Consider the following 27978-nt stretch of genomic DNA (forward strand, 5'->3'; position numbering starts at 1 on the left):
GCAATGCTGTGGCGGGACATGCTGGGGTGTGTAGTTCCATAGGAGCTGGAGTGCCATGAGATGCTTACTCCTGCCCTACTATATAATATAAATACATTAAAAGTCAAGAAGGTCACACTAGTCAGTGCCCTCATATTGGGTGCTTTATAGCATGCTTACTGAACAGCCTGTGTGAATGGGGGAGGTCTGGCTCAAAGTCCAAAATAACTTGCACTAATAAAGATCAGCGGACAACTGGCATGTAACCTACTGTATGATGTAATCTGAAATTCTCAGTTCTTTCACTTCATAAATGAATGTAAACCTAACTAGTGTTACCATGATTCTTCCAGAGTACAATCAGGGGTCTTGTCTTCACGCAAATAACCTCAGGCCTGGTGATACTGGCCAGGGCAGAGCAACGCTCCCTTTCTCATAGTATAATATACTAACTGACACTTTTCCAAGCTCCACACATGAATTACACACTGCCAGATATAGTAAACCACATGGATGACAACAGCCTGTCCAACCATATTCATGTGTCCCTCCACCTCTTCCCCATATCTCTTGTTTTATTTCAATTTTATCACTGTAATGTCTCCTTTCTCTGTCACACTCCCCATGAGTCTAAATCTTCATCCCAGGTAATCCCCTCTCTCACTCCACATCTGTTCTTCTTTGTGTGTCATTACCTACCTCTCTCTTTCTCCATAATTTACAGTACCTCCTGCACCTCTCACAGGCTCCATCCCGTACCCGGGTTGGGTACGGGATGCTGGTGCTCGGGATCCCAGTGGTCAGAATCCTGATGCCGGGCATCCCAACAGGGTTAGGATACCGACACTTGTTGGTCAGTTTCCTAACCTTCCCCCTATACCTAACCCTCCCTTCCTGGTGCCTAATCCTAACCTCCCCCCTAATGCCTAAACCTAAGCTCCCACTCCCGCACTCTAAACCTAACACTGCCCCCTTAGTGCCTAACCCCAACCCTCCACCTAGTGCCTAACAGGTGTCGGGACTCTGGCGCTGGCATTCTGAGCCCCGGAATCCCCGCATTCGGTATTATGACCGCATCCCCCCTTACCCTATGCTCCTGTCTTTCAGTACCTTTTCCTTTACACTAGTCATGTGACTTGAATAAATGTCTCTATACAATAGAGATGATCAGTTTGGTTTTGCTGAAAACTAAACACACCTTAACTTTGGGGTTCCAAGTCGAACAGAGGGCCTGATTCAGAGCCGGATGCTCTGACAGAGTGCTCGCTCTAAATCAGGGCCGGCCTTCTTGATTTTTAGAGCGGCCTCCTGACCGCTCGCATAGCTGTGGGTGACCACCCACAGCTATAGCGAGCGGCCAGGAAGATGGTCGCGATGGTCAAGACCATCGCGATCATCGGGCTTGCGATGAGACCCTTGTGGTAGGGTCTCATTGCCACAAGCCCCAGAGAGCTTTCGGCTCTAACAGATGTCAGTGGGGCCGGCCCCAGACAGTAGGCGTTCCCATGGGAACGCCTCCATCTGGGCAGCCACGCCCCCGGCCCGCCCACCAAAGGGGGCGTGCTGTCACTCAACATCGACAGCACGCCCCCTTTAGTACGAGACCCGGAGTGACGGTTTGCCCGTCGCTATCTGGGTCTCGCGCATGCGCACTGGGCCACCATCGACCCGCTTGCGAGCGGGTCTGAATCAGGCCCAGAGTCCTGGCTTGGTTTACTTTGGGGTTCCAAGTAGAATCAAGTCTAGACTGAGGTCTTCTCGCCATGTTTAGAACTGGGATCTAAAAACCATATCTTATGTATTTTGGATTGCATTAAAGTTCCTCCCTCGTGATTTCAGATGCTGTGAGGTGGTCAACATTGACTGAAAATGATGGGAAATTAATGTTATTATTGATGTTATTGTGTATATATATATATATATATATATATATATATATATACAGTCAGGTGCATAAATATTGGGACATTGACAGAATTTTCAATTTTTGGCCTCTATTCACCACCACAATGGCTTTGAATTGAAACAAACAAGATGTGCTTTAACTGCAGACTTTCAGATTTAATTTGTGGGTAATTACATCCAAATCAGGTGAACGGTGTAGGAATTACAACGGTTTCTATATGTGCCTCCCACTTTTTAAGGGGCCAAAAGTAATGGGACAATCTAAACAATCCTAAATCTAACTTTCACTTTTTAATACTTTGTTGCAAATCCTTTGCAGGCAATTACAGCCTGAAGTCTGGAACGCATAGACATCACAAGATGCTGGGTTTCATCCCAGGTGATGCTCTGCCAGGCCTCTACTGCAAATGTCTTCAGTTCCTGCTTGTTCTTGGGGCATTTTCCCCCAAGCACATCTTGGCCCTCATTCAGAGCCGTTCGCTATTTGCGTTCGTTCGTTCAAAAACAAGGAGTGGCTATTCAAATGATCCGTTCGCACATTGCAGTCTGTTCACACCTCTAAGTCTGAACGAGCGAGCAAAACATACGCTCGTTTATTTGTTAAAAACGCCCCCTGGCCGCTCGCACCATACGTCATGTCCGCTATTTATTAGATTAATCGAGTACATCGTACAGCGTATGAACTGCTCGCTATTCGTGTGGTTGGTTTTTTCAACCGCTAATTTGCGAGCAGTTCTGAGTTTAAAAAAACCAAGTGACGTGGTCAATGACGCTGCTGGATTAATTATGCACACCCTTAAAACGCCCGTTTTGACCTTTAAGCACGCCTGCATTCGAATTCCACTCCCCCGTTTTCAAGCACCTTCCCCTGTTACCACCCACATACTGTCATTCTGTCACTCAAAATAGCAGGCACTCGCTATATAGCGTACAAACGATTTTCGGCCGCACTGCCTGGTTTGCACATGCGTACTAAAAACCGTACGCATGCGCAGATGTGCGAACATCGCTCGGAACGAGCGTACTGCCGCTAACGAGCGGCTCTGAATGAGGGCCCTTGTTTGTTTCATTTCAAAGCCATTGTGGTGGTGAATAGAGGCCAAAATATGAAAATTCTGTAAATGTCCCAATATTTATGCACCTGACTGTATTGATGCAACAGATGTAAATTGTAAACTATTTGAAATTTAAGTTGAAATACGTCAATAAAATAAGTTTTACTATACAAACATTTGATCACTTTTAGGCCCTGATTCAGAGCCGGACGCTCTGACCAGAGCGCTCGCTCTGAATCAGGGCCCACCTCCATTAATATGGAGCGTCCTCCTGGATGCTCGTATAGCTGTGGGTCACCACCCACAGCATATACGAGCGTGCAGGATGATGGTCGCGATGGTCTTGACCATCGCGACCATCGAAACTGCGAGCAAAAGCCTGCGGCTGAAAAACTCAACCGCAGACTTTTGCTCTATCAGAGCCAAAATCACTCCCACTGACATCACTAGTGATGTCAGTGGGGCCAGCTTCAGACGGTAGGCGTTCCCTTGGGAACGCCTCCGTCTGGCAGGCACGCAACCGACACGCCCGCCAATGGGGGCGTGCTGTCAGTCAACATCGACAGCACGCCCCCTTTGATGAGACACTCCGAGCGAAGGAAAGTCCTTCGCTCGTCGGGTCTCGCGCATGCGCACGACGGAGCTCCCTCTGTCGTGCGCATGCGCAGTGAGGACCATCGACCCACTTGCGAGCGGACAGCCGCTCGCGAGTGGGTCTGAATGAGGGCCTTAGTTTCATGTTGGACTAAATTCTGTTAACTGATTTATTAATAATTTACAACAAAAAAATACTATTTAGGGAGTAGCCTTCTTGCTTGACAGTGTCAGATGTCTACAGTTTTTAGACATATGGCAACACAAAATTCCACAATGATCCAAAAAGAAAAATACATACATTCTACAAGTTTAAATTCAGTGATATCAAGAAATCAGACAAAATGTGTAAAATGGTATACAATAGGGCAAACATGAAGCATAGTACACAACATGCAAGACACATAATACAAGGACACATAGGTGGATAAAGACAGAAGGACAAAGGCAGAACTTACAATCTAATTGTCCATTTTGCAATGTTATATTGTAAGTTTTACCCTGCCAATTATATAATAGGCTGTGTTTTTTGATTGACTCACACAGTTAGGTTTCTAATGTCAGTGGCAAACGCAGGATTTCCAGAGGGGGGTTTCCAAATGCTTAATTTTAGAGCGAGTGTGTCCAGTTTTAATAAGCATCATACAAAGTGTATTGTGTGTAATAATCCCAACATATACAGGACCAGTGATCACAGTAAGCCATTAGGTGCGTCAGTATGGCCATCCTGCCTGAGCTGAACGTATTTATTTTAGATGTGGGCACCATTCCAGACTATTGGAGCAAGTCGGGGAGCCTGGAGGAGCAGCAGAAGAACCTAGCACTGCCCTGCACATATATGTACATATTGGGCTCTATAGCAGTGCATCTCTAGCAGTGCATGTTTTCCAGATCTTCTAGTTGGTGCACAGGTTATTTATTGCTGGCTGATACATGTTAAAAGATCCACAGGTTGTGCTAATTATTTCATTTGTGATACTGAGAAGAACATGCAGCACTAGTAACATTCTCTTATATTACTCTTTCTATTGTGGTCATGGTGTGGGCTGGGGAGGGGGTTTACCAGGCAGACGGAAACCCCCCCTACATTTGCCTATGAATGTAGACAGAGAAATCCAAGCGTTTTACATTTTAAAGGTGAACTAAAATGTGATATGAATTTCACATCTCAAGTATCTATAATTGCATCCTCCTAATTGAATTTTGATTAAAGAACTCTTGCATCCTTTGTCTTACTAAGGATAACCACAGTATTTAAAATAAATGTATATTTTATTTTTTAGAACATATTTGTAACTGTATAACATTTCTTAATGAAGTGTAAATGCGTTCTGCAGACAATATCAATGTTACACATATTTGTACTGGAATCTGCATTTCATAAGTCCTTTTAAAATCTAATGTTATATTGATATTGACAGTATTTCCAGATAACTGATGTGTTGCCTACGCCTGTAGATCAATCTGAATTAACCTATAGACATTCACTTAACTTCAGAGAAAATGAATTAATTTTGCAAAAACAAATATCTGAACACAACAGTGCAAACATAATTGTAAAGATGGAGAACATATATTGACAGCCTCGAACATGGTGATAGATGCTGTTAATGTAATGCTAATAAATTGAGTATCCTGGTCATTACTACAGTATTTATGGGCAGTAAAGTAATGCCCATTGACAATGATTGGAAAAGCACTACTTAAATCAAACAAGGGTTTTAGAAATAGGGGTGACCCCGTAATGCTGAACTCTGACCTCATAGCTATATAAACCTTTCACCCCCTATAGTTTCTCTCTTGCCAGTTAGGATAATGCTGCCATAATTGGTGTTAGGGAGACAAGAACAGCTTTCAGTAGTGTTGTGCAAATTTGCCAGTGTGCATCTCTGAGAAAGTAGAGTGTTATACTCAGAAGAGGGGAAAAAACATATTTTGAATGGTCTTCATTTTTACAGGTTATTAACCATTTGAACTTCTCTATAAATAATGCAAGTCTTTCATTGTCTATTAATGCTTACTCAGGGCCTTACTCAGCAAGGAATGCAGTTGCTTATACGCACGCAATCGATCGATTAATTTGCACTGCTCATGCATACGCATCGCAGTGCGCGTGCACGAGCTAGGCGCTGTGTAAGAAATTGTGAACGCAAGTGACTGCGCAGTCCCATGGCAGATTGATTGACAGGAAGTGCCGTTTGTGGGTGGAGACTGGGGGGTGGTCGGGCGAACACAGGCGTGCCAGTGCATTTTAACGCCATTGCAGGGGCGTGCATAAATTATCCAATGCGATACCAGATGCCGCCTGAGGCGTCATAGCGTGCGCATAAGTAAGCAATTCCTGAGTAAGGTCTGGGCTTCTCTAACTGTCCGATGTTACTCGATGTTTCCGATTGTTTCACTATGTTGGTCAAGTATACGGATGCAAGTAAGGGGAAGTGGGCGTGCTTATGTCAGGCTGTGATCGCAATGCGAATGCAAACATTAAAATATCACCGCTGATATTAGCAACACAGTTGCGTGCGTATAAGCAGAATAGTGATCCGTAGTGAATCAGGCCCAAAGACAATATATGTTTGTGGGTTTTTTCAATTTCTACTTCCATTTCTTATCTTACAGGGTGGCTTAAGCGCTCAGGCTTTTGTTCGAGTTGATATAGAAGACATAAACGACAATGCACCAGTCTTTGAAACTACAACTTATTTGGCAAGCATCAGCAGCCACACACAGCCAGGCACTGAGATTGTTAATGTCATAGCCACTGACAGAGATGGAGGGATATTTGGAGAAGTGCGGTATGAACTTATACCTGGAGATAAAACATCAATGTTTAGTATTGACTCATCTGCAGGTAATTATGTACATCTCTTACTGTCTGACTGATATGCTTGGTTTCTACTACAGTATAATACAGGGCTTTGCAATGATCTTCTGTGCATGTTATCTCTACTCAATTTGCACTAACTGGTGCTAAACAACAATAATACAATCTTATGTAATACAGTGGTTGTTATTGTATATATAGCATATTTGAGATTAACATTACTTTGCTTAATTATTCTCAAAACAAGTAAATATAAACACTCACCTTGGTGTACCATGGTGAACAGTGCTAGCCAAGGGCTGCAGCATGGATCCTATGTAATGATTTTATTTTATACTAGCTGTTGTCCCTGTATAGCTGTGTGGTCTCTCTCTCTCTGTCTCTCTCTCTCTCTCTCCCCCCCCCAGGTGGGAGGGATAAGAGTTCATATCAACTCATTACATACCAGCAGTGGCACAGAGAGGAGAGGGGGAGCGAGTACTAATTACCCAGGCCCTGGCTTTGTGGAGGGTCCTGGGTTGGCTGCTAAGATAGACATTGTCCCCACTGCTGACCGGGACTGATGTAAATGTCCCCCTGTGCAGCAGCCGGTGCCCCATGTCCTTTGACTCTGCTTCCTTCTGCTGCTATCCGAGTGTCCCGCCCCCGTTACTTCAGAGTGGGCAGTGACAGCAGGATCTGGCTTCCGCACCTCTAAGTGGTGGCACTATGTGTGTGTACAGAGCTGGGACACTGGGAGTAGGACTGAGGAGGAGACACCTAGAACAGTGTAAGTTCAGTGACAGTGCAGAGCTGCAGAGTCTGCAGCGGAAGAGGGTGGGCTCGTGGAGGTGTGTGGAGGGGAGATGGGAGGTAGCTACATTGCTGAATCCCTCTGATAGTATCAGTGACATAGGGTTAGGTGTGCTGGGCTGGGGAAAGATGCTGCTCTCATTCTCCTCCCCCTGCATGATGTCCCCACTGCCGTAGATGGCCCCCCTTTACCCCTTATCTGGCCCTGGCTGAGTTGCGGGTGGCACCCCTATTTGGCCGCACAGAGCATATTATATTTTTTCATAGAGAGGTGGCATGGTAACGCCCCTCCCCATTTGGCCATGCACATCAGTACTGGGGCTTGTTCTGCCTCTCTACAGCCTTGCATACCAAGTGCATTTTTATCAGCACTTAATTTTATTATATAATATATTTATGTTTTAAATGTTGTACTTTAAAACAATAAATATCATGCAGATTTTCACTAATAATAAACTTTTACAAAATTACTTAAAACATATTTAAAAAATAAACATAACAAAAAAGAAAAACTTGAAAGTAAGCGTTAATTGACATGACTAAATAAAAATAAATATAACTTGTATGATAGGAATGAATGTGAGTTGTAATGTTAGAATTCCCAACTTAAAACACCAATATTACAGGGTCTATTTAAGCTAAAAAAAAAAAACACTTTTCTTTGCCCCTCTCAAAAGGGCTTCTCTCAATTTATCAAATTGTTTAAATCAGAGAATTCTCTGGTGATAGATTATTTTACGCCACTTACAGCCAGGGCCGGGCCGAGCCTAATTTTTTTGGTAAGCGGATATAGATTTTGGCGCCCCCTGTTGAAATAATCCCGATTTTCCGGTATGAGAAAAAGGCTATTTAATTGTACAGCCATTCCCCACGCAGCCGGGAGTTTTTACGGTAATTAGTCACGGGGGAAACCCTGTGGCTAAATGAATACCCCCCATAGGCTACCCATAAAGAAAAAAGTGAAAATAATTATGCTTTTATGCTCGCAAAAAAAAAAACAGGCCCCACATGAAAATAATTAAACACACACATAGGCCCCCACATGAATATGTATGAAGCCCTTATACAGCAGGACCGCCCTGGGTGCTAAGATACAATTAAACCCAAAGATACATATTCAAGGACAGGGTGACAGGACTGGGTGATGACAGGGAGAGGGTGACAGCAATAGGTGACAGGGAGAGGGTGACATCAGTGGGTGACGGGGAGGGGGTGACATCAGTGGGTGAGGGTGACAGCAATGATTGATGAAAGGTAGAGGGTGACAGCAATTGGTGACAGGGAGAGGGTGAGAGCGACAGCAGTTGGTAACAGGGAGAGGGTGATAGCAGTGGGTGACAGGGAGAGAGTGACAGGGCCGTAGCTAGGGTATTGCGGCCGGTGCCATCGCACAGGGCACCACAGGTCAGGGGGTGCTGATGGGCCTGTCAAATTTCTGTTTATTATCATTCTTGCTTGTAGCTTCCTCTTATTTCATCCCCAGCATCTCCTGGCCTCTCCTGTCTCTTCCCTGGCCCTTCCCCATGAAGCCATAGCCCTTTTTTGGGTGTATTATGTCCGTTTGAAAAATGAGGGGGGCGTCAATGCTCTTTCTGGCACAGGGCACCAAAAAGTCTACTTACGGCTCTGGAGAGTAACATCAGTGGGTAACGGGGAGGGGGTGACATCAGTGGGTGAGGGTGACAGCAATGATTGATGAAAGGTAGAGGGTGACAGCAGTGGGTGACAGGGAGAGGGTGACGACAGGGAGAGGGTGAGAGAGACAAAAGTTGGTAACAGGGAGAAGGTGACAGCAGTGGATGACAGGGAGAGGGTGTCAGCAGTCGGTGTCAGGGAGAGGGTGACAGCCAGTGGATGACTAATATACAAATCAGGCCACAGTATTTATATTTTCTCACCTGGGCCCAGAACTCTTCCTTGGACTTAACACTGGGGCCGGTCATGAGATTGATCCCTCCATCCTGTCACGACCAGGGTTTCTCGGCATGGTAGTCGACGGGTAATACCTGTGAGGATGCTATGGCGAGGGGCATCTGGCGGTGGCACTGGTACCTGGCGTTGAGCATTGGCTGTGCGTGGTTCCGTGTGGGCATACTGTCACTCTGGTCTGGTTAGGCCTGGTGGTGCTTCTGTTCCGTTCTGGCATGGGCGCCGCCATCTTGTCTCCAGTCAGGTGACCTAGTTGCCCTATCCTGTTGTGTCACATGCTCCTCTCTGACCAGTCACGGCTGAGCACTGGGGATTTAAGGGAGTTCAGAGCTCCCTTGCATTGCCAGTGCAACGTGTTTCTCAGTGAGAGCTGAGAGAGTGAGTTCCTGTGCTTTCACCTGGTTTCATTGCCTAAGCCTGCTTCACCTGACCTGCTCCAACCCTGCTGGATTCCCCTGCCTCCTCCAATTACCTTTCCTATTGCCTGAGCACCTGTGTCGGCTAGACTTACCCTGCACCCTCCATTTACCTTTTCCCCTGCCTGAGAACCTGAACCTGCTGTTTCCCTGCACCTTACCTCCATTTACACCCAGCTGGACTTCGTTACCTCTGCCTGTATTTTGTTACAGCTCACCATACCTGCATACTGGACTGTTCCTGCCTGTCACTTTCTGGACATTCTCCCATTTACTCCACTACAGTTATTAAGTGCACTTTAGTGCTATACCTGGACTATTTCTTGCCTTTCCCATGTCTGTTAAGCCAATCATTAAAAATTCCACATTTACCTTTAAATCTGCTCCTGTGATCGCTCCTGCTACCACCCCGGGTCCACAAACAACCCAGAACATAACACATCCATCCCAGCCATGCCTGTACTCAGGGCCGGTTCTAGACAATGTGGAGCTCAGGGCGGAAATTCCCAGTTGCCCCCCCCCCTCCCCCAAAACGTCTTTGCAGATGTCGTTCCTCTGCGCAAGCCGCTTTCAAAAAGGGGGAGTGGACGATCGGGGATCGGGTTTTTTCCTTGCGGAACAACCCCAAATGATCACCCTTTCTAATACATTATGCCACACACTTGTAATGCCCTTTATAATAAATGATGTCACACATGTAATGCCCTTTATAATAAAGTATGCCACACATATAATGCCCTTTATAATAAAGTATGCCACACATATAATGCCCTTTATAATAAAGTATGCCACACATGTAATGCCCTTTATAATAAAGTATGTCACACATTGTAATGCCCTTTATAATAAAGTATGTCACACATGTAATGCCCTTTAAAATAAATGATGCCACACATGTAATGCCCTTTATAATGATGCCACACATGTAATGCCCTTTATAATAAAGTCTGCCACACATGTAATGCCCTTTATAATAAAGTATGCCACACATGTAATGCCCTTTATAATAAAGTATGCCACACATATAATGCCCTTTATAATAAAGTATGCCACACATGTAATGCCCTTTATAATAAAGTATGTCACACATGTAATGCCCTTTAAAATAAATGATGCCACACATGTAATGCCCTTTATAATGATGCCATACATGTAATGCCCTTTATAATAAATGATGCCACACATATAATGACTTTTATAATAAATGATGCCACACATGTAATGCCTTTTATAATAAAGGATGTCACACATGTAATGCCATTTAAAATAAATGATGCCACACATGTAATGCCCTTTAAAATAAATGATGCCACACATGTAATGCCCTTTATAATAAATGATGCCACACATATAATGCCTTTTATAATAAATGATGCCACACATGTAATGCCTTTTATAATAAATGATGCCACACATGTAATGCCTTTTATAATAAATCATGCCACACATGTAATGCCTTTTATAATAACTGATGCCACACATGTAATGCCTTTTATAATAAATGATGCCACACATGTAATGCCTTTTATAATAAATCATGCCACACATATAATGCCTTTTATAATAAATCATGCCACACATATAATGCCTCCCCCCTCTCCTCAGCATTCACCGCCTCCTAATCTTCCCGTTCCCCCAGTGACTTACCTGCTGTGGGTCCCTCCAGGCTACTGCTGCTCCTCCACGTTCCGGTCCTGCAGGCTGCTCCATGTCTACAGTTCTCTCCCCTGCGTCCCAGAATGCCAGGCGCGGCCGCGATGATGTCACGCGGTGCGCCTCACAGACATTCTGGGAGACAGAGGGAGGGACTGAGAGGGAAGAAGGCAGTGGTCATCATGGCGCTGCCGGATTAGCTGCGACCTGAACACTGTCGGTGATTGACAGTACAGGCTGTACTGTCAATCACAGACTGTGTTCAGGCCGCAGCACTGGAGGCGCCGGCGGGCAGCGCGGCAGCAAATGTGGACAGCTGCGGGACACCGGACACAACGCCCTTACAGCTTGGCGCCGTACGCGGCTGCATACTTCGCGGAATCGGCCGGCCAGCCCTGCTTACAGTCTCTGAATAGCATTCATTATCTCTACTCAGCAATGTGTGTCAAATATCTATGTGTGCCATTAATGCATTTATTACTTGTATTACATGCATGCATTTAATACCTTTGCCAGCAGCCTTAGGCTGTCATTGAGAAGGCAAAAACCTCTGTTTAGGAGACTCAGATTGGTAAGTACTGATGCATTTGTATTATAGATCACTGTGATGTGCAGAGATAGAAACATAGAATTTGACGAGAGATAAGAACCACTTGGCCTAGTCTGCACTTTTTTATCCATTTGTTAACCTAAACCCTATATGATCCTTAGTTCTTTGTAAGGAGATACATAATACAGTCACCGAATTACCAATGTTAAATAGCCTTTTGTCTCCAACTGCATATGTCACCACCAATATCAAGGTATGTGTGTGGCCAGCATTAAACATTAACGGCCTGTTTCAGCAAAGGACGGAATTGTAAAGCTGCACACAAGCAACTTTGCAATTCCATCCTTGCTAATTGTCACAATGCAGGCTTGTTACCCCTGCCGGTGGGTCACTTACCACTCCTGTGGCCAGCCTGCCAGTACAATGTCTAGCTCAGTCCACTGAGTGAAGCGCAACTGTGCTCCGTTTACAGTCATATTGTTATCCTGTTGGTGCATTTCTGTTGTTGTTTGCTGCACTAACTCTCCATGCTATTCTACTCCTATATAATCAGCATCTCAAGTTGCACAGGTAATCCCAGCTTGTTCCAGTGTGCTGTATCTGTGCTAAGCCTGCACAAAGCATCCATATGTCGGCTCAGGTATATTGTTGTTGCTGCTGCCCTAGGGTCTGATTCAGAGCCGTTCGCTATTTGCGGTCGTTCGTTCAAAAACAAGGGGTGGCTATTCAAATGATCCATTCGCAAATTGCAGTCTGTTCACACCTCTAAGTCTGAATGAGCGAGCAAAACATACGCTCGTTTATTTGATAAAAACGCCCCCTGGCCGCTCACACCATACGTCATGTCCGCTATTTATTAGATTCATCGAGTACATCGTACAGCGTATGAACTGCTCGCTATTCTTGTGGTTGGTTTTTTCAACCGCTATTTTGCGAGCAGTTCTGAGTTAAAAAAAAGTGGTCAATGACGCTGCTGTATTAATTATGCACTCCCTTAAAACGCCCGTTTTGACCTTTAAGCACGCCTGCGTTCGAATTCCACTCCCCCGTTTTCAAGCACCTTCCCCTGTTACCACCCACATACGCCTCATTCTGTCACTCAAAATAGCAGGCACTCGCTATATAGCGTACAAACGATTTTCGGCCGCACTGACTGGTTCGCGCATGCGTACTAAAAACCATACGCATGTACGCATGCGCAGATGTGCAAACATCGCTCGGAACGAGCGTACTGCCGCTAGCGAGCGGCTCTGAATGAGGGCCCTAGTTCCATTCAGGCGAATTCACAGCTACCCTCCATTCTGGTGTTCAGTCTGCTATTATCAAGTAGCAACCCAGTTCAGCCTGGTTAATCTACTGCTACACTCTTCTCTGCTACATATATCATACCATCAACAACACCGACTTCCCTGGTGGTCTAGTGGGTATGATCTGGCATCTCACTGCCGAGACGCGGGTTCAGTTCCCGGTCAGGGAAGCATCTAACTACATGTCAAGAGGTCTCCTCAGGCCTGCCAGCTTTGCATATACACCTCCCACTTCTAACACAGACATCTACCCGACTCTGGTTCCACAAACAAATACAAGCGTGACAGTTTGTACTGGCCAAATGGATCCGACCGAAGGTATTCGTCTGGCACTAGATCTCCTCAACAACATTGCAGGATGTCTGGAGAATCTGGAGGTGACAAGTCGCCAGCTGGCACAATGCTTACAGGAAATCTCTACCTGTCAGTATAAAATCCAAACTCTGCTGCAGGACCTGGAGTCTCTACCCATCCTGTTCTGTTCTTGCTACTGCACCCAGACTTCACCTATCACCACCTAATAAATTTTATGGAAATCCCAAATTATGCCGTGGGTTCTTGAAATAATGTTATGTCCAGTTTACACTGCAACCTGCCAACTTCCCATCTGAAAAAAACAAAATAGCCTATATTGTCTCCTTGTTATCTGGTCCAGCCCTGGATTGGGTATCCCCATTTTGGGAGAGATCTGACCCACTACTATTTTCCTATATGGATTTCATTGCTACATTCCGTAGGATATTTGATGAACCTGGAAAATGTACATCAGCATCTATGGATATTCTACGACTTCGTCAGGGTAGTAAAATCATGAGTCAATATGTGGTACAGTTACAGATTATTGTATCTGAACTCTGGTGGAATGAGGAAGCCCTAGTGGCAACTTTCTGGACTATCTGAAAAAATGAAAGATGAGTTGGCCACCCGTGAACATCCTTCTATTGGTAGATTTAATCTCTTTATGTACTACAGTAGACTTACGCCTCCGTGAGCGCTCCTGTGAGAAGTCTAAATTAAAAGTTTATGCATATTTTGCGGTTAAATCTCCTATGGAAGAAGAACCTATGCAAATCAGATGATATTGTATTTCTAAAGAGGAACGTCAGAGGTGATGTCAATCAAAATTATGTTTGTATTGTGGTGAAGCTGGGCACATGATCTCCTCCTGTACTAAATGACCGGGAAACCGTCGCTCCTAGTCCCTCAGAAAGGGAAGAGATTAGGAGTACTACATCTCTCTTCCAAAGAACCTGATTCTGAATTGTCTGTGACTCTCATCATTGCCAATAAACATAAAGTTTTTTTTGCTCTCCTGGATTCTGGTGCTGCTGACAACTTTATGACACAGGACTATGTCATCAAACACCATGTTCCTACTGTGCCTCTGGCCCATTCAGTTACATTGCTGTGGATGGTAGTTTGATTCCACATGGCTCCATCACTCTGTGTACTTTAGCAGTTAAACTTCAGATAGGGGCCCTACACTTTGATCATCCCTAAAGCTACCCACTCTGTTGTGATAGGACTTCCTTGGCTATGACAACACAAACCTCAAATTGAGTGGTCCACCATGCACATTTTATCTAGGGGTAATAACTGATTCAATACCTGTTTGAAAAAAGTGGTATCAGTCCGGTCATCTGATTCATCTGATACCATCTCAGTACCAATCTTTCACCAATGTTTTCAGTAAACAGGGAGCTGATGTTCTGCCTCCTCACAGAGAGTGGGATTGCTCCATAGACCTGGTTCCCGGTAAATCTCCTCCCAGGGGTCACACCTATCCATTGTCTGTTCAAGAGACCAAAGAAATGACCGAATATATCCAAGAAAATCTGGAGAAAGGATTAATTCGCCCATCATCCTCTCCTGCTGGAGCGGAGTTTTTCTTCATAATAATAATAATAATAATAATAATAATAATAATAATAAAAAAAAAAAAAAAAAGATGGTGGACTCCATCCCTGCATCAATTATAGGGCTCTCTTGAGATCACAGTCAAAAAATTTTACCCTTTGCCATTAATCGCAGAGCTCTTTGATAAGGTGAAGGGGTCGACTATCTTCACAAAGCTAGATTTGAGGGGTGCCTACAACCTGATTCGCATCCACCAGGGAGACGAATGTAAAACAGCTTTTAATACAAGAGATGGGCACTATGTGTACCTTGTTATGCCCTTTGGGGTAAGTAACGCCCCTGCAGTGTTCCAACACTTTGTGAACAAAATATTCTGTGACCTTTTGTACCATTCTGTCATTGTTTTTTAGATGACATCCTCATCTTTTCCAATGATCTTGTGTCTCACCGTGATCAAGTCAAAGAAGTCCTCTGGAGGCTCTGTGTAAACCATTTGTACTATAAACTTGAGCAATGTGTCTTTGAAGTTCCTGACATTCCTTTTATAGGGTACATTTCCGGTGCCGGTCTCAAAATGGATCCTGAGAAAGTCCAAGCAGTCATCTCCTGGTCTGAACCAAATTCTCTAAAGGCCATTCAAAGGTTTCTGGGCTTTGCCAACTCTTACTGGAAATTTGTCAAAGGATTCTCTACATTGGCAGCACCCATCTCTGCCATAACTCAAAAAGGAGCCAACCCAAGTCAATGGTCTCCAGAAGCAAAGTCAGAATTTCAACTGCTAAAACAATCTTTTATTTCAGCTCCTGTACTCAGCAAGCCAGATGTTACTCAACCATTCATCCTTGAGGTGGACTCATCCTCAGAAGGTGTGGGGGCAGTTCTATCACAACAAGTTGAGGATAAATTACACCCCTGTGGTTTTTTCTCCAAAAAATTCTTGCCTGCCGAGAAAAATTACCCCACTGGTGAAAAAGAACTTTTAGACATTAAATTAGCCTTCGAGGAATGGTGCTATCTGCTGGAGAGATCCCGATTTCCCATTTCTGTTTTTACCAATCACAAGAATCTCCTGTTCCTCAAGACAGCCCAGTGGGCATGAATCCAGAGGATGAATCTGATGTGTCTGAACAGTGTTGAACCTTATGGTATTTGCTGCTACAGATGTGATCACTCGTCCTCTAGGAAAAACATTTGTGGCTCCAGAGCTTCGTGAGCAACTAATGTCATGGGGCCATGCTCCCAAATTCTCTGGTCATGCAGGAGTCAAAAAGACTTTAGAATTTATTAAAAGGTCCTATTGGTGGCCTTCTCTATGTTCTGATGTACAGGAATTCATGTCTTCATGTTCTCAGTGTGCCCAGCATAAGATCTCTTGCCAGTCTCCAGTGGGTCCACTACAACCATTGTCCATTCCATTACAATCATAGACCCATATTTCAATGGACCTCATTACCAATCTCCTAAGGCTTTACCACCATCTGGGTGATAATCGATTGGTATTCCAAGATGGCACACTTTGTACCCCTGACTTACCTGCCCTCTGCTCCATGTCTCTCTCAGCTTTTTATTTCCAAAATATTCCACCTGCACGAATTGCCCATGGAGATTGTATCAGACAGAGGATCACAATTTGTTGCTCATTTCTGGTGAGCTCTATGTTCATCTGCAGATCCTGCTAAAATTCTCCATGGCTTACCAACCGCAGTCCAATGGACAGACTGAGAGAGTCAACCAGGACTTAGAGACTCTCCCCCGCTGTATATCTCATCTTCCCAAGGTGACTGGATTTACTTTTTTGCCATGGGCCGAATTCGCTCATAACGATTCCCACCATACTTCTTCTGAAACTACTCCCTTTTATGAGCGGCATCCCTGAGTTCCTGAGTTTCAATCTCTTCCAGTATTCAATGTACCAGCTGCCAAAGCATCCGTTCAATACTTCGCAAGCAAACATCTGGAGGGAAGTTCATGCCGCACTTAAAAAGTTGTCTGCCCGCTACAAGACTTTTGCCGATAAGAAAAGAAGGGCTATAAACATGTGGCTGAAAAGCACTGGGAGAAGCTACTAGGATAAAGAAATGCATTTAGTAAAAGTTTCAGCAGAAAATGTGCAACCCAAATACTTAAAAAAGTCACCTGATGTGAAAATCTCAAATAATTAAAAACATCAGTCTTCATAACTTTATCCTGTAAAAGGACAAGTGATTTGACATACAGAGGTAATCTTGAACATATTATTATCTGATCATATGAATGAGAAGATGAGTAATACACAAATGGACTGATGCCCAGAAGTGCATCCATACTCTTATTTCATTATCATCATTTAAGCATCATTTTCATAATTTACTCTTTAGCCATATTTCCGTCATTCTTCATAATTACCAATTATATTGTCCAGACTGATGGTGATGTAATTGTGGTTCATATACATAAACATATAATGTAATGCTAGATTGCAATGGCATTGATTTTTCTTTGTATGCCAAGCGATTTTAGCCAAACGTTTCAATTAGAGAAGTCGGATATGTCAGAAATCTACTGGAAAATGTGTCAGTCCTAAATGTATATTTACTACTGGGGAATGCTATAGGATTTGTATACTGTAGTGCTGTATGTTATAAGTTTGGAAGGTAGAATTTTGTCTGTAAAGTGTATAGCAGCAAATGGAATCCCTATTAAACACCCCGGTGATCAGTGCATGATCTACAATGGAACACCTACATTGTCTAAAATCAGCAAAGGAGATGGTGAGACTCAGCACATATGAATAGGGGCAAACAGGGCATGTGCCCTGATTGATGGAGAGGGAGGCGCCAGAGCTGCCATCTGGCTTCCATTGCCAGGGAGCAGGGCTGCCCATAGTGGACACATGTTGGGTGGAGGCAGGCCCTCTACCCTATTGTGTGGCACTGTGGTACAGTTCATCTGAATTTGCTGTTGGGGCTGAGCTGAATCTGTGCCTTGGGTGACAGAAAGCCTAGGTTCATACCTACACATAGACGCCTTGAACCCAAACATACAGAAAGTTTACCGGAACTGCAAAAGGAGAACCCGAGAGAGTATCTTGTAGTGTCAGCCTGTCCTGCAAATACAAGATGTGATTGTGGTACAAAGCCACATTAGCAAAAACAAGCCTCAAAACCACTTGATCTTGATTCAGAATAACAACATAGCCATATGACATGCCCTCACAAGGATACAATTGAATAAATGGTGTACCAATAAGTGCGCAATAACACTGAGGTGCAGCTATTAAGTTACAAAAGAGAATACACACGGTACTCAAATAGTAGCCAAATAACAATAGAAAATCCTTTGCATCTATAAATAGCGCTTCCCAGTCTGGGGAGCGCTATTTATAGATGCAAAGGATTTTCTATTGGTATATGCCCTCACCAGGAGGCATCAAATATATAAGGCAGTCTTCAGACGCATATTGACTTTTTCTAATTATGTCAAATAAAATGATGTATCATTCAAAATAGTCAATTCATGATTCGTAAAATAATAAAACATTGTATATAACATAGTGTACATTGTGCAATAAAGAGTGCTATTTTTGATGTCTGTCTTCCTGCAGTTTAGCCCTGGCTTAATCATCTTGAACTTGATGTGACAGTGTTTTCTCTTGACATAGACTGGCAGGGAACAGACAGGGCCACAGAGAGCTGTGCTGGGCCCCAATAATTTCAGGCAGGGCATGATCTAAAGTAAGTAGCATAGTCACGCCTCATTACAAAAAAAATAAATATATATACATATATTTTTAATTGTGTTCCACAGTGTGCCATGTGCCCCTCAGCCAGGGGCAAATCCAGGAGGGGGCCCAATCAGGGTGATTGCTCCCCCCGCCCCTGCACAGCCAGAGGAGACTGCTGCAGTTGATCATCAGCAGCAGCCTACCTGGTTCCAACGCAGCCCAGCTCACAGCAGCATGTTCTTGGCTGGGGAGACACAGGCTGCTGCCACTGACAGGTAAAGGAGGAGATGGGCAGGCCCCTCCATCATGCCCGGGTAATTAGTACCCACTCCCCTTCCCCCCTCTGCATCCCAGGGAACAGAGAGCTAGTCATAGATTCCTTCATCTTCCATTTCCCCTGTCCTTCCTTCCCCATATTTGCTGTACTCTTGTTCAGGTTTATTTGGCTCTGTATTTCTATTCCTTTTCAGATGTGGGCTGGATCCTTTGTACTGATACTGCAGCCATTTATTTTGATAAATTCCTACCCTGATGTAGCTGTAATTAGGACAAAGCTCTGTTAACATTTAAACTCTTCATTGGATGTACTAAATGGTATACATACACTTCAATTTCTATAACACTTGTGAAATCCTACTCAAATTCTCTACGGCTGTTGACGCCAAGTGGACGCACCTTGCATATGGCGATATGCAAATGTGGATGCACAGTGTACGCAACGTGTGATGCATATGCAATACCTTCCCTTATTGTAACACCACCATTATGCGTTATAGTCGCTATCTTTGTATCAAAACACAATGTGAATTACAGTGCAATACATATATCACTGTATAATTATCTTAGGTGAAAACAAGTGAACAGACACACACACCAGTTTCTATGGTCCAACGCACAAAGGTAAAAATTGTATTAAAAGGATATACCATTATTATCACAAGTTATACAGTGGTATAAAATAATTCAGGAAAAAGGTCAGAGTTACAAACCAGTATACATACATTCGCATGCGCTCCCTAAATCCAGAGTACAGTCGTCACCAGATGACCGGTAGAATACAGCTACTACTCTCTGGACCAGGAGAACCTAATTTATACAGTTAAATTATGGGTGTGTATAATAGCAGGCTGTGTCTTCTTCCATTGGTCCAGGGGCGGGATGTTTCCAGTTCACAGTGGGTAATTGGTTGGTTCAAACAGTGGGCTATGCCTAGGCTCATGATGCTGTTGCAGATGTTCACCTCTGGGTTCCCGCCGAAAAGCTAGTTCAAATCAACCATTGTTATATGCTATATTAAACATAAATCCGGCATTGCTAATATCTGCTTGCCGCAATGTGCGACAATCTATTCGCAACCACCGGCTTACTGCTAACACAATTCTGTACATTATGACCCCAAACACGATGTTAATATGTGGTCCCATCCCTGGACTATATGTATAGCTGGTTTTCTTACATTTTTACCTTGGTGTAAACCGTTGGTTGTATGTGTGACTACTATGTGTAAATTATTGAGTAGGAGGCAGGTTTGTATTGTGTGAGCCACGAAAGCCAGGATATATATAAATAATACATTGGACATGTCACTATTAATTCTAATATAAATTTCTGATCTGTACTATATATACATATTGAATACAACTTATAGTAAAATGTACAGATAATGTACAGATAATGGCATGCACAGGGTGTGTTAAACAAAATGCAGTCAGGAGCTACAATTAAAGATCTGCATATCCTTAGCATTTTGTATGTTATCTGACCTTCTTGTTGGTTTTCTGCAGACCAGAGACAATTACCGTACAGGGTCTATTTGATCACCAACAAATTCTAATTGTCCAAGCTAACAATTGAAGCAAACATACGGTATTTACACTCCCAATCAATCCAAGGTCTATCTTAAAAGTTTTTGGACAGAACAATCTGATATTGTGTTTTAGGCCAATTTGAAATGTAAACTGGGATTTCTTAAGGTCTGAAATATAAGGCATATTTTGTAGGGGTGTGCACCGGCCACTTTTCCTCTTTTGTGTTTTGGTTTTGGATCTGGATCTTTGTTCGTGTTTTGGATCTGGATTGGTTTGCCAAAACCACCCTTCCGTGTTTTGGGTTCTGGGTTTTGTGTTTTGGATCTGTATTTTTTTTTTTTAAAAAGCATAAAAACAGCTAAAATTACAGAATTTGTGGTTTTTTCTGCTCCTATGCTATTATTAATCTCAATAACATTAATTTCCACTCATTTCCAGTCTATTCTGAACACCTCACAATATTGTTTTTAGTCCAAAAGGTTGCACCGAGGTAGCTGGATGATTATGCTAAGCAACACGAGTGGGCGGCACAAACACGTGGCCCACCTATGAGTGACACTGCAGTGGCAGACAGGATGGCAGTTTGAAAAACTAGGCCCCAAACAGTACATAATGCAAAGAAAAAAAAGAGGTGCAAGATGGAATTGTTCTTGGAATTATGTTGTATAAACAGGACATGCATGTTTTGGATCTGTATTTTTTTTAAGAAAAGTATAAAAACAGCTAAAATCACAGAATTTGTGGGTTTTTCTGCTCCTATGCTATTATTAACCTCAATAACCTTAATTTCCACTAATTTCCAGTCTATTCTGAACACCTCACACCTCACAATAGTGTTTTTATGTCCAAAAGGTTACACTGAGGTAGCTGGATGACTATGCTATGCGACACGAGTGGGCGGCACAAACATGTGGCCCATCTAGGAGTGACACTGCAGTGGCAGACAGGATGGCAGTTTGAAAAACTAGGCCCCAAACAGTACAAAATGCAAAGAAAAAAAAGAGGTGCAAGATGGAATTGTCCTTGGTAATTGTTGTATAAACAGGACGGGCACACTTTAACAAACCAATCATTTCAGCACCAGGGTCTGCCACACAACTGTGGCTGAAATGATTGGTTCGTTTGGGCCCCCACAAAAGAAGCTGGCAATTAATCTGTCCCTGCACAAACTGGCTCTACGGAGGCAAGATGTTGTCCTTATCCTCCTCATCCACCGATTCTTCACTCTCTTCAGTGTTGTGTACATCCTCATAGAGTATTAATTCGTCCCCGCTGGTATCCACCACCACAGGTCCCTCTGTACATTCTGGAGGGGGGGGGTCAACTCAGGTAAAATAGAGCCAGTTTGTACAGGGGCCTCCAAATTGCCTCTTTTTCCTGCCAGTACAGGTACGGACTGTCTGACATCCCTACTTGGATGCTGTCACCAATGTAATCCTCCACCATTCTGTCAGTGGTGACAGAATCATATGCAGTGACAGTAGACATGTCAGAAATTGTTGGCACGTCCTTCAGTCCGGACCAGATGTCCAAACCAGCCCTTGACTTATGACACAGGCGCACGCTTGGCGCTGCTACTGTGTTGATGCACGTGCGGCTACAGCGCACACAAGTCACAAACACAGAAAAAAAATAGTTTTTTATTTTTTAGAGCACTTTGGGGTTACACCACCCTTTAACAGACTTATGGGAAACAGGCGCACGCTTGGCGCTGCTCCTTTGTTGATGCACGTGTGTCGACTGCGCATAAATTTCACACACAAACACCGCAAAAAAAGAAGAATTGTTTATTTTTTGTGGAGCGCACTTTGGGGGTTACACCACCCTTTAAAAGACTTATGGGACACAGGCACACACTTGGCGCTCCTCCTTTGTTGATGCATGTGCGGCTACTGCGCATACATTTCGCACACAAACACAGCAAAAAAAGAAGAATTGTTTACTTTTTGTGGAGTGCACTTTGGGGGTTACACCACCCTTTAACAGACTTGGATTGGCGCTGCTCCTTTGTTGATGCACGTGCAGCTACAGTGCACACAATTCACAAAGACAGAAAAAAATAATTTTTTATTTTTTGTGGAGCGCTCTTTGGGGGTTACACCACCCTTTAACAGACAGGCGCACGCTTGGCGCTGCTGCTTTGAGGATGCACGTACAGTGCAGACAAGTGTAGACAATTCACAAACACAGAAGAAAATGTTTTATTTTTGTTGGAGTGCACTTTGGGGGTTACACCACCCTTTAACAGACAGATGCACGCTTGGCGCTGCTGCTTTGAGGATGCACGTACAGTGCAGACAATTCACAAACACAGAAGAAAATGTTTTATTTTTGTTGGAGTGCACTTTGGGGGTTACAACACCCTTTAACAAACAGACACAAGCTTGGCGCTGCTGCTTTGAGGATGCACGTACAGTGCAGACAATTCACAAGCACAGAAGAAAATGTTTTATTTTTGTTGGAGTGCACTTTGGGGGTTACAACACCCTTTAACAGACAGACGCACGCTTGGCGCTGCTGCTTTGAGGATGCACGTACAGTGCAGACAATTCACAAACACAAAAGAAAATGTTTTGTTTTTGTTGGAGTGTACTTTGGGGGTTACACCACCCTTTAATAGACAGACGCACGCTTGGTGCTGCTGCTTTGTGGATGCACGTACAGTGCACACAATTCACAAACACAGAAAAAAAAAAATTTTTTGGAGTGCACTTTGGGGGTTACAGCACCCTTTAACGGACAAGCCAACCGGCCCTTTACTTATGACACAGACGCACGCTTGGCGCTGCTCCTTTGTTGATGGACGTGCGGCTACAGCGCACACAATTCACAAACACAGAAAATAATTTTTTATTTTTGTTGGAGTGCACTTTGGGGGCTTACACCACCCTTTAAGAGATGAGCCAGCTGGCCATTTACTTATGGGACACAGGCACAATCTTGGCGCTGCTCCTTTGTTGATGCATGTGCAGCCACAGTGCACACAATTCACAAACACAGAAAATAATTTGTTATTTTTTTTTGGAGTGCACTTTGGGGGTTACAGCACTATTTAACGGACATGCCAGCCAGCCCTTTACTTATGGGACACAGGGGCACACTTGGCGCTGCTCCTTTGTTGATGCGCGTGCAGCCACAGTGCACACAATTCACAAACACAGAAAATATTTTTTTATTTTGTTTGGAGTGCACTTTTGGGGGTTACACCACCCTTTAACAGATGAGCCAGTCGGCCCTTTACTTATGACACAGGCGCACGCTTGGCACTACTATGTTGATGCACGTGCGGCCACAGTGCACACAATTCACAAACACGGAAAATAATTTTTTATTTTGTTTGGAGTGCACTTTGGGGGTTACAGCACCCTTTAATGGTCAAGCCAGCCGGCCCTATACTTATGACACAGGCGCACGCTTGACGCTACTTTGTTGATGCACGTGCGGCTACTGTGCACACAATTCACAAACACAGAAAATAATTTTTTATTTTGTTTGGAGTGCACTTTGGGGGTTACAGAACCCTTTAACGGTCAAGCCAGCTGACCCTTTACTTTACTTATGACACAGACGCACGCTTGGTGCTGCTTTGTTGATGCACGTGCGGCCACAGTGCACACAATTCACAAACACAGAAAATAATTTTTTATATTGTTTGGAGTGCACTTTGGGGGTTACAGCAGCCTTTAACGGACAAGCCAGCCGGCCCTTTACTTATGGTACACAGGCGCACGCTTGGCGCTGCTCCTTTGTTGATGCACGTGCAACCACAGTGAACACAATTCACAAACACAGAAAATAATATTTTATTTTGTTTGGAGTGCACTTTGGGGGTTACACCACCCTTTAACAGACGAGCCAGCCGGCCCTTTACTTATGACACAGGCGCACGCTTGGCGCTACTTTGTTGATGGATGTGCGGCTACTGCGCACACAATTCACAAACACAACAAACATTTTTTTTATTTTTGTGGAGTGCACTTTGGGGGTTATAGCACCCTTTAATGGACATGCCAGAAGGCCCTTTACTTATGACACAGGCGCACGCTTGGCGCTGCTCCTTTGTTGATGCACGTGCAGCCACAGTACACACAATTCACAAACACAGAAAATAATTTTTTATTTTGTTTGGAGTGCACTTTGGGGGTTACAGCACCCTTTAACGGACAAGCCAGCTGACCCTTGATTTATGAGACAGGTGCACGCTTGGCGCTACTTTGTTGATGCACGTGCGGCTACTGCGCACAGAATTCCAAAATACAGAAAAAACATTTTTTTTGGAGTGCACTTTGGGGGAGCACCCCTAATGCACAGATAATCCCCTGGAAAACACTACAGCACCCCTCTGGGACTACAGCCTTTATGGCACACTGCACAACACAGTCCAGCCAGCCCCTATAGACTTTGGAGTGGACGCAGCCCCTATGGACAACTGACTGCACAACACAGCCCAGCCAGCCCCTATGACAGCAGCACAACACAGCCCAGCCAACCCCTATGGACAACAGCAGCACAACAAAGCCCAGTCAGCCCCTATGGACTGAGTGGTCACAGCCCCTATGGACAACAGCAGCACAACACAGCCCAGCCAGCCCTAGCTCCCAACCTGCCTCTTCACTGTCCACAGCCAGAGTGAGAAATGGCGCTGACGCGGGGACCTTTTATAGAATCAAAAACCTGCGAGATCCGGAAGGCGGGATAATTAAATTTTGCCTCGATTTCAGATCCGAGTCAGGCAGGAAAAGTCGAGCCTAACTCGGATACAACTCGGATAGGGGGGGGCTCGTTGGGGTTCGGATTTCAGAAATCCGAACCCACTCATCCCTAATATTTTGTAGTGTTGTATTTAATATTTTTGACTTCGACACACTGATGTCCACTAGTGGTTGCTAGAAAAAATGTTGATGTTGTTGATAAATGGCAGTATTATGTAGGGATGTGCGCAGACCCCTGTGTTTTGGTTTTGGATCTGTATCTCCTTCAAGGTTTTGGACCTGGATTTGGTTTTGCAAACCACCCTCAAGTGTTTAGGTTTTGGTTTTGGATCTGGATATTTTTTCATAAAAAATAGATAAAAAGTTTTAAAAACAGCTAAAATCATGTAATTTATGCAATCCAAAATCCGAATTCCGAACCGCAAAAAGATCAAAACCGCGACCTGGATTTACCCGGATCTCCTCAGGAGATAAGAACCGTGACTCGGATTTACCCGGGTTCACGAAAATTTGGGTAGATTCAGATTTGTGGAGAACGGAATTGCACATATCTAGTATAACGTGACAGTGGAAATTTCAAATTTTCACTGAAAATTACAGTACATACATTTCAATGGAGTAAATTGTAGGAAACAAATGAAAAGGAATGCAACTTTTTATGACACCATGGGAAGGAACATCAACAGACACCAGAGCAAAATAGTACTCTGTAAGGAAATGCAGAAACATTTGGCATTTGCCAACAGACTTATTGGGAGATCTGCATTCTGTGCTGTCTCCATTTGTTTCCCCAGAGCCAGTGGCCTCTACAGTAGGTCACTCCTGCTTGATGTGTTACTGCTCATGGACGGTCATGCCGAAAGTCTTCCTCCTCCAGCATCCTGGGTGCACAGACGTGCCTCACATGCTCTGGAACCTGCCACACTGTGCCACCACCACCACCACCACTTATGTGCCCAAGCGCCTTGCTGTTCCCCACAATGAATAAGCAGCCTAATGATGCATTCTGTGCCAGACACACCACAGTGCCCAGCAACCCCTTGTTTGCTCCAGGATGAAAACTGTAGCAGTTCTTCTGATACTACTGTGTGTATACAACTGGATTACTTGTTACCATGCTCTTACTACCCCCATAGCCTCTCACTCACTGCTCTATAGCCTAATTTTTTCTAAAATTGCCCCTTGTGGGTGACTTTTTTAGCATTATCCCTCCTCAAATCTTTAGCATTTTTAATTCATTTTAATAGAATACCCTTTAACAATTGACCCCACCATAGCATTCATTATCTCCCTGTATTGTTGATATCACCAGATATTATCCCCCGTCCATCTCTGTGTCATATTCCTGTACATTTAATCTCTCCAGTAGTATAACACCTCCCCCACCCCATTGGCCATAAATCCCTAGGTGACGACAATTCCTTTACCCCATTGATTATAAATCACCCTATTTGCCCCCCCCTTCCCCCTCATTGATTATAGATCATCCTATTTGCCCCCCTTCCCCCATCGATTATAAGTCACCCTATGTGAACATCGACATTGCGTGTTGTTTGCATGTGGCTCTGAATCAGGCCCAGTTATTTCAACAGAATGCACAGCTACAGTAATGCACAAGTGCTAGACGCCTTCACATTACTAGGGTAAACCATTTGGGGTAAATGTAATGAAGTGTGATTGCCTGAAATTGCAGGTTTTTGTTTGAGTAACAAACAGATGTATTACATGCAAAATTGCCAGAAACTCACGATTTGTGCAGACTTATAAATGCAAATCATTGGATCTAAGAAGCTGCAAGGTCACACATCAGGTTACTCTCCCCACTGCGAGGGATGAGATGTTAATAAATCTCTGCGTTATAGCTACCTGCATCGCTTCAACAATTGGTGAAGCAGGGAGAGCTATAGAGGCACAATAGGAGCCACTATAGTACATCTCCCCCTTAATTACTGCACCATTATGCTAATACAATGATACAGGAAGACTTGAAAGTGACTTATGTTACTTTCACTTCACAATCAGTTGTTCTAGAATGTGATTTGATCATCAATGGAAGCACTACTAGGGGTGTCTTGGGAAGCATAACTGGATGGACAAGTACCCCTGTAAGTACACCATTTCATATGGGAACTAATAATTAGGGGTGTGCACCGGCCACTTTTCGTGTTTTGTGTTTTGGTTTTGGATCTGGATCTTTCTTCGTGTTTTGGATCTGGATTGGTTTTGCCAAAACCACCCTTCTGTGTTTTGGGTTCTGAGTTTTGTGTTTTGGATCTGTATTTTTTTGAAAAAAAGCATAAAAACAGCTGAAATCACAGAATTTGTAGGTTTTTCTGCTCCTATTATCCTCAATAACCTTAATTTCCACTCATTTCCAGTCTATTCTGAACACCTCACAATAGTGTTTTTATGTCCAAAAGGTTGCACCGAGGTAGCTGGATGACTATACTAAGCGACACGAGTGGGCGGCACAAACACGTGACCCATCTAGGCGTGATACTGCAGTGGCAGACAGGATGGCAGTTTGAAAAACTAGGCCCCAAACTGTACATAATGCAAAGAAAAAAAAGAGGTGCAAGATGGAATTGTCCTTGGGCCCTCCCACCCACCCTTATGTTGTATAAACAGGACATGCACACTTTAACAAACCAATCATTTCAGCGCCAGGGTCTGCCACACAACTGTGGCTGAAATTATTGGTTCGTTTGGGCCCCCACAAAACAAGCTGGCAATTAATCTGTCCCTGCACAAACTGGCTCTATGGAGGCAAGATGTCATCCTCATCCTCCTCATCCACCGATTCCTCACCCTCTTCAGTGTGTACATCCTCATCCTCACAAAGTATTAACTCGTCCCCACTTGAATCCACCACCACAGGTCCCTCTGTACGTTCT

At 44.0% G+C, this 27978-nt stretch overlaps 1 protein-coding gene across 1 annotated transcript in view; it reads left to right on the plus strand.

The window, feature by feature from the left end:
• The window catches only part of DCHS2 (dachsous cadherin-related 2), a 321829-nt gene that overhangs the window by 157707 nt on the left and 136144 nt on the right, over nucleotides 1-27978 (plus strand). The window contains exon 4 of the mRNA XM_088475373.1: nucleotides 6153-6384. Coding sequence (XP_088331499.1) covers nucleotides 6153-6384 — 232 coding nt within the window. The remainder of the gene's footprint in view (nucleotides 1-6152; nucleotides 6385-27978) is intronic.

The sequence above is a fragment of the Taudactylus pleione genome, unplaced genomic scaffold (genome assembly GCF_031769625.1).
Source record: "Taudactylus pleione unplaced genomic scaffold, aTauple2 ptg000170l, whole genome shotgun sequence".
Lineage (NCBI taxonomy): Eukaryota > Metazoa > Chordata > Amphibia > Anura > Myobatrachidae > Taudactylus > Taudactylus pleione.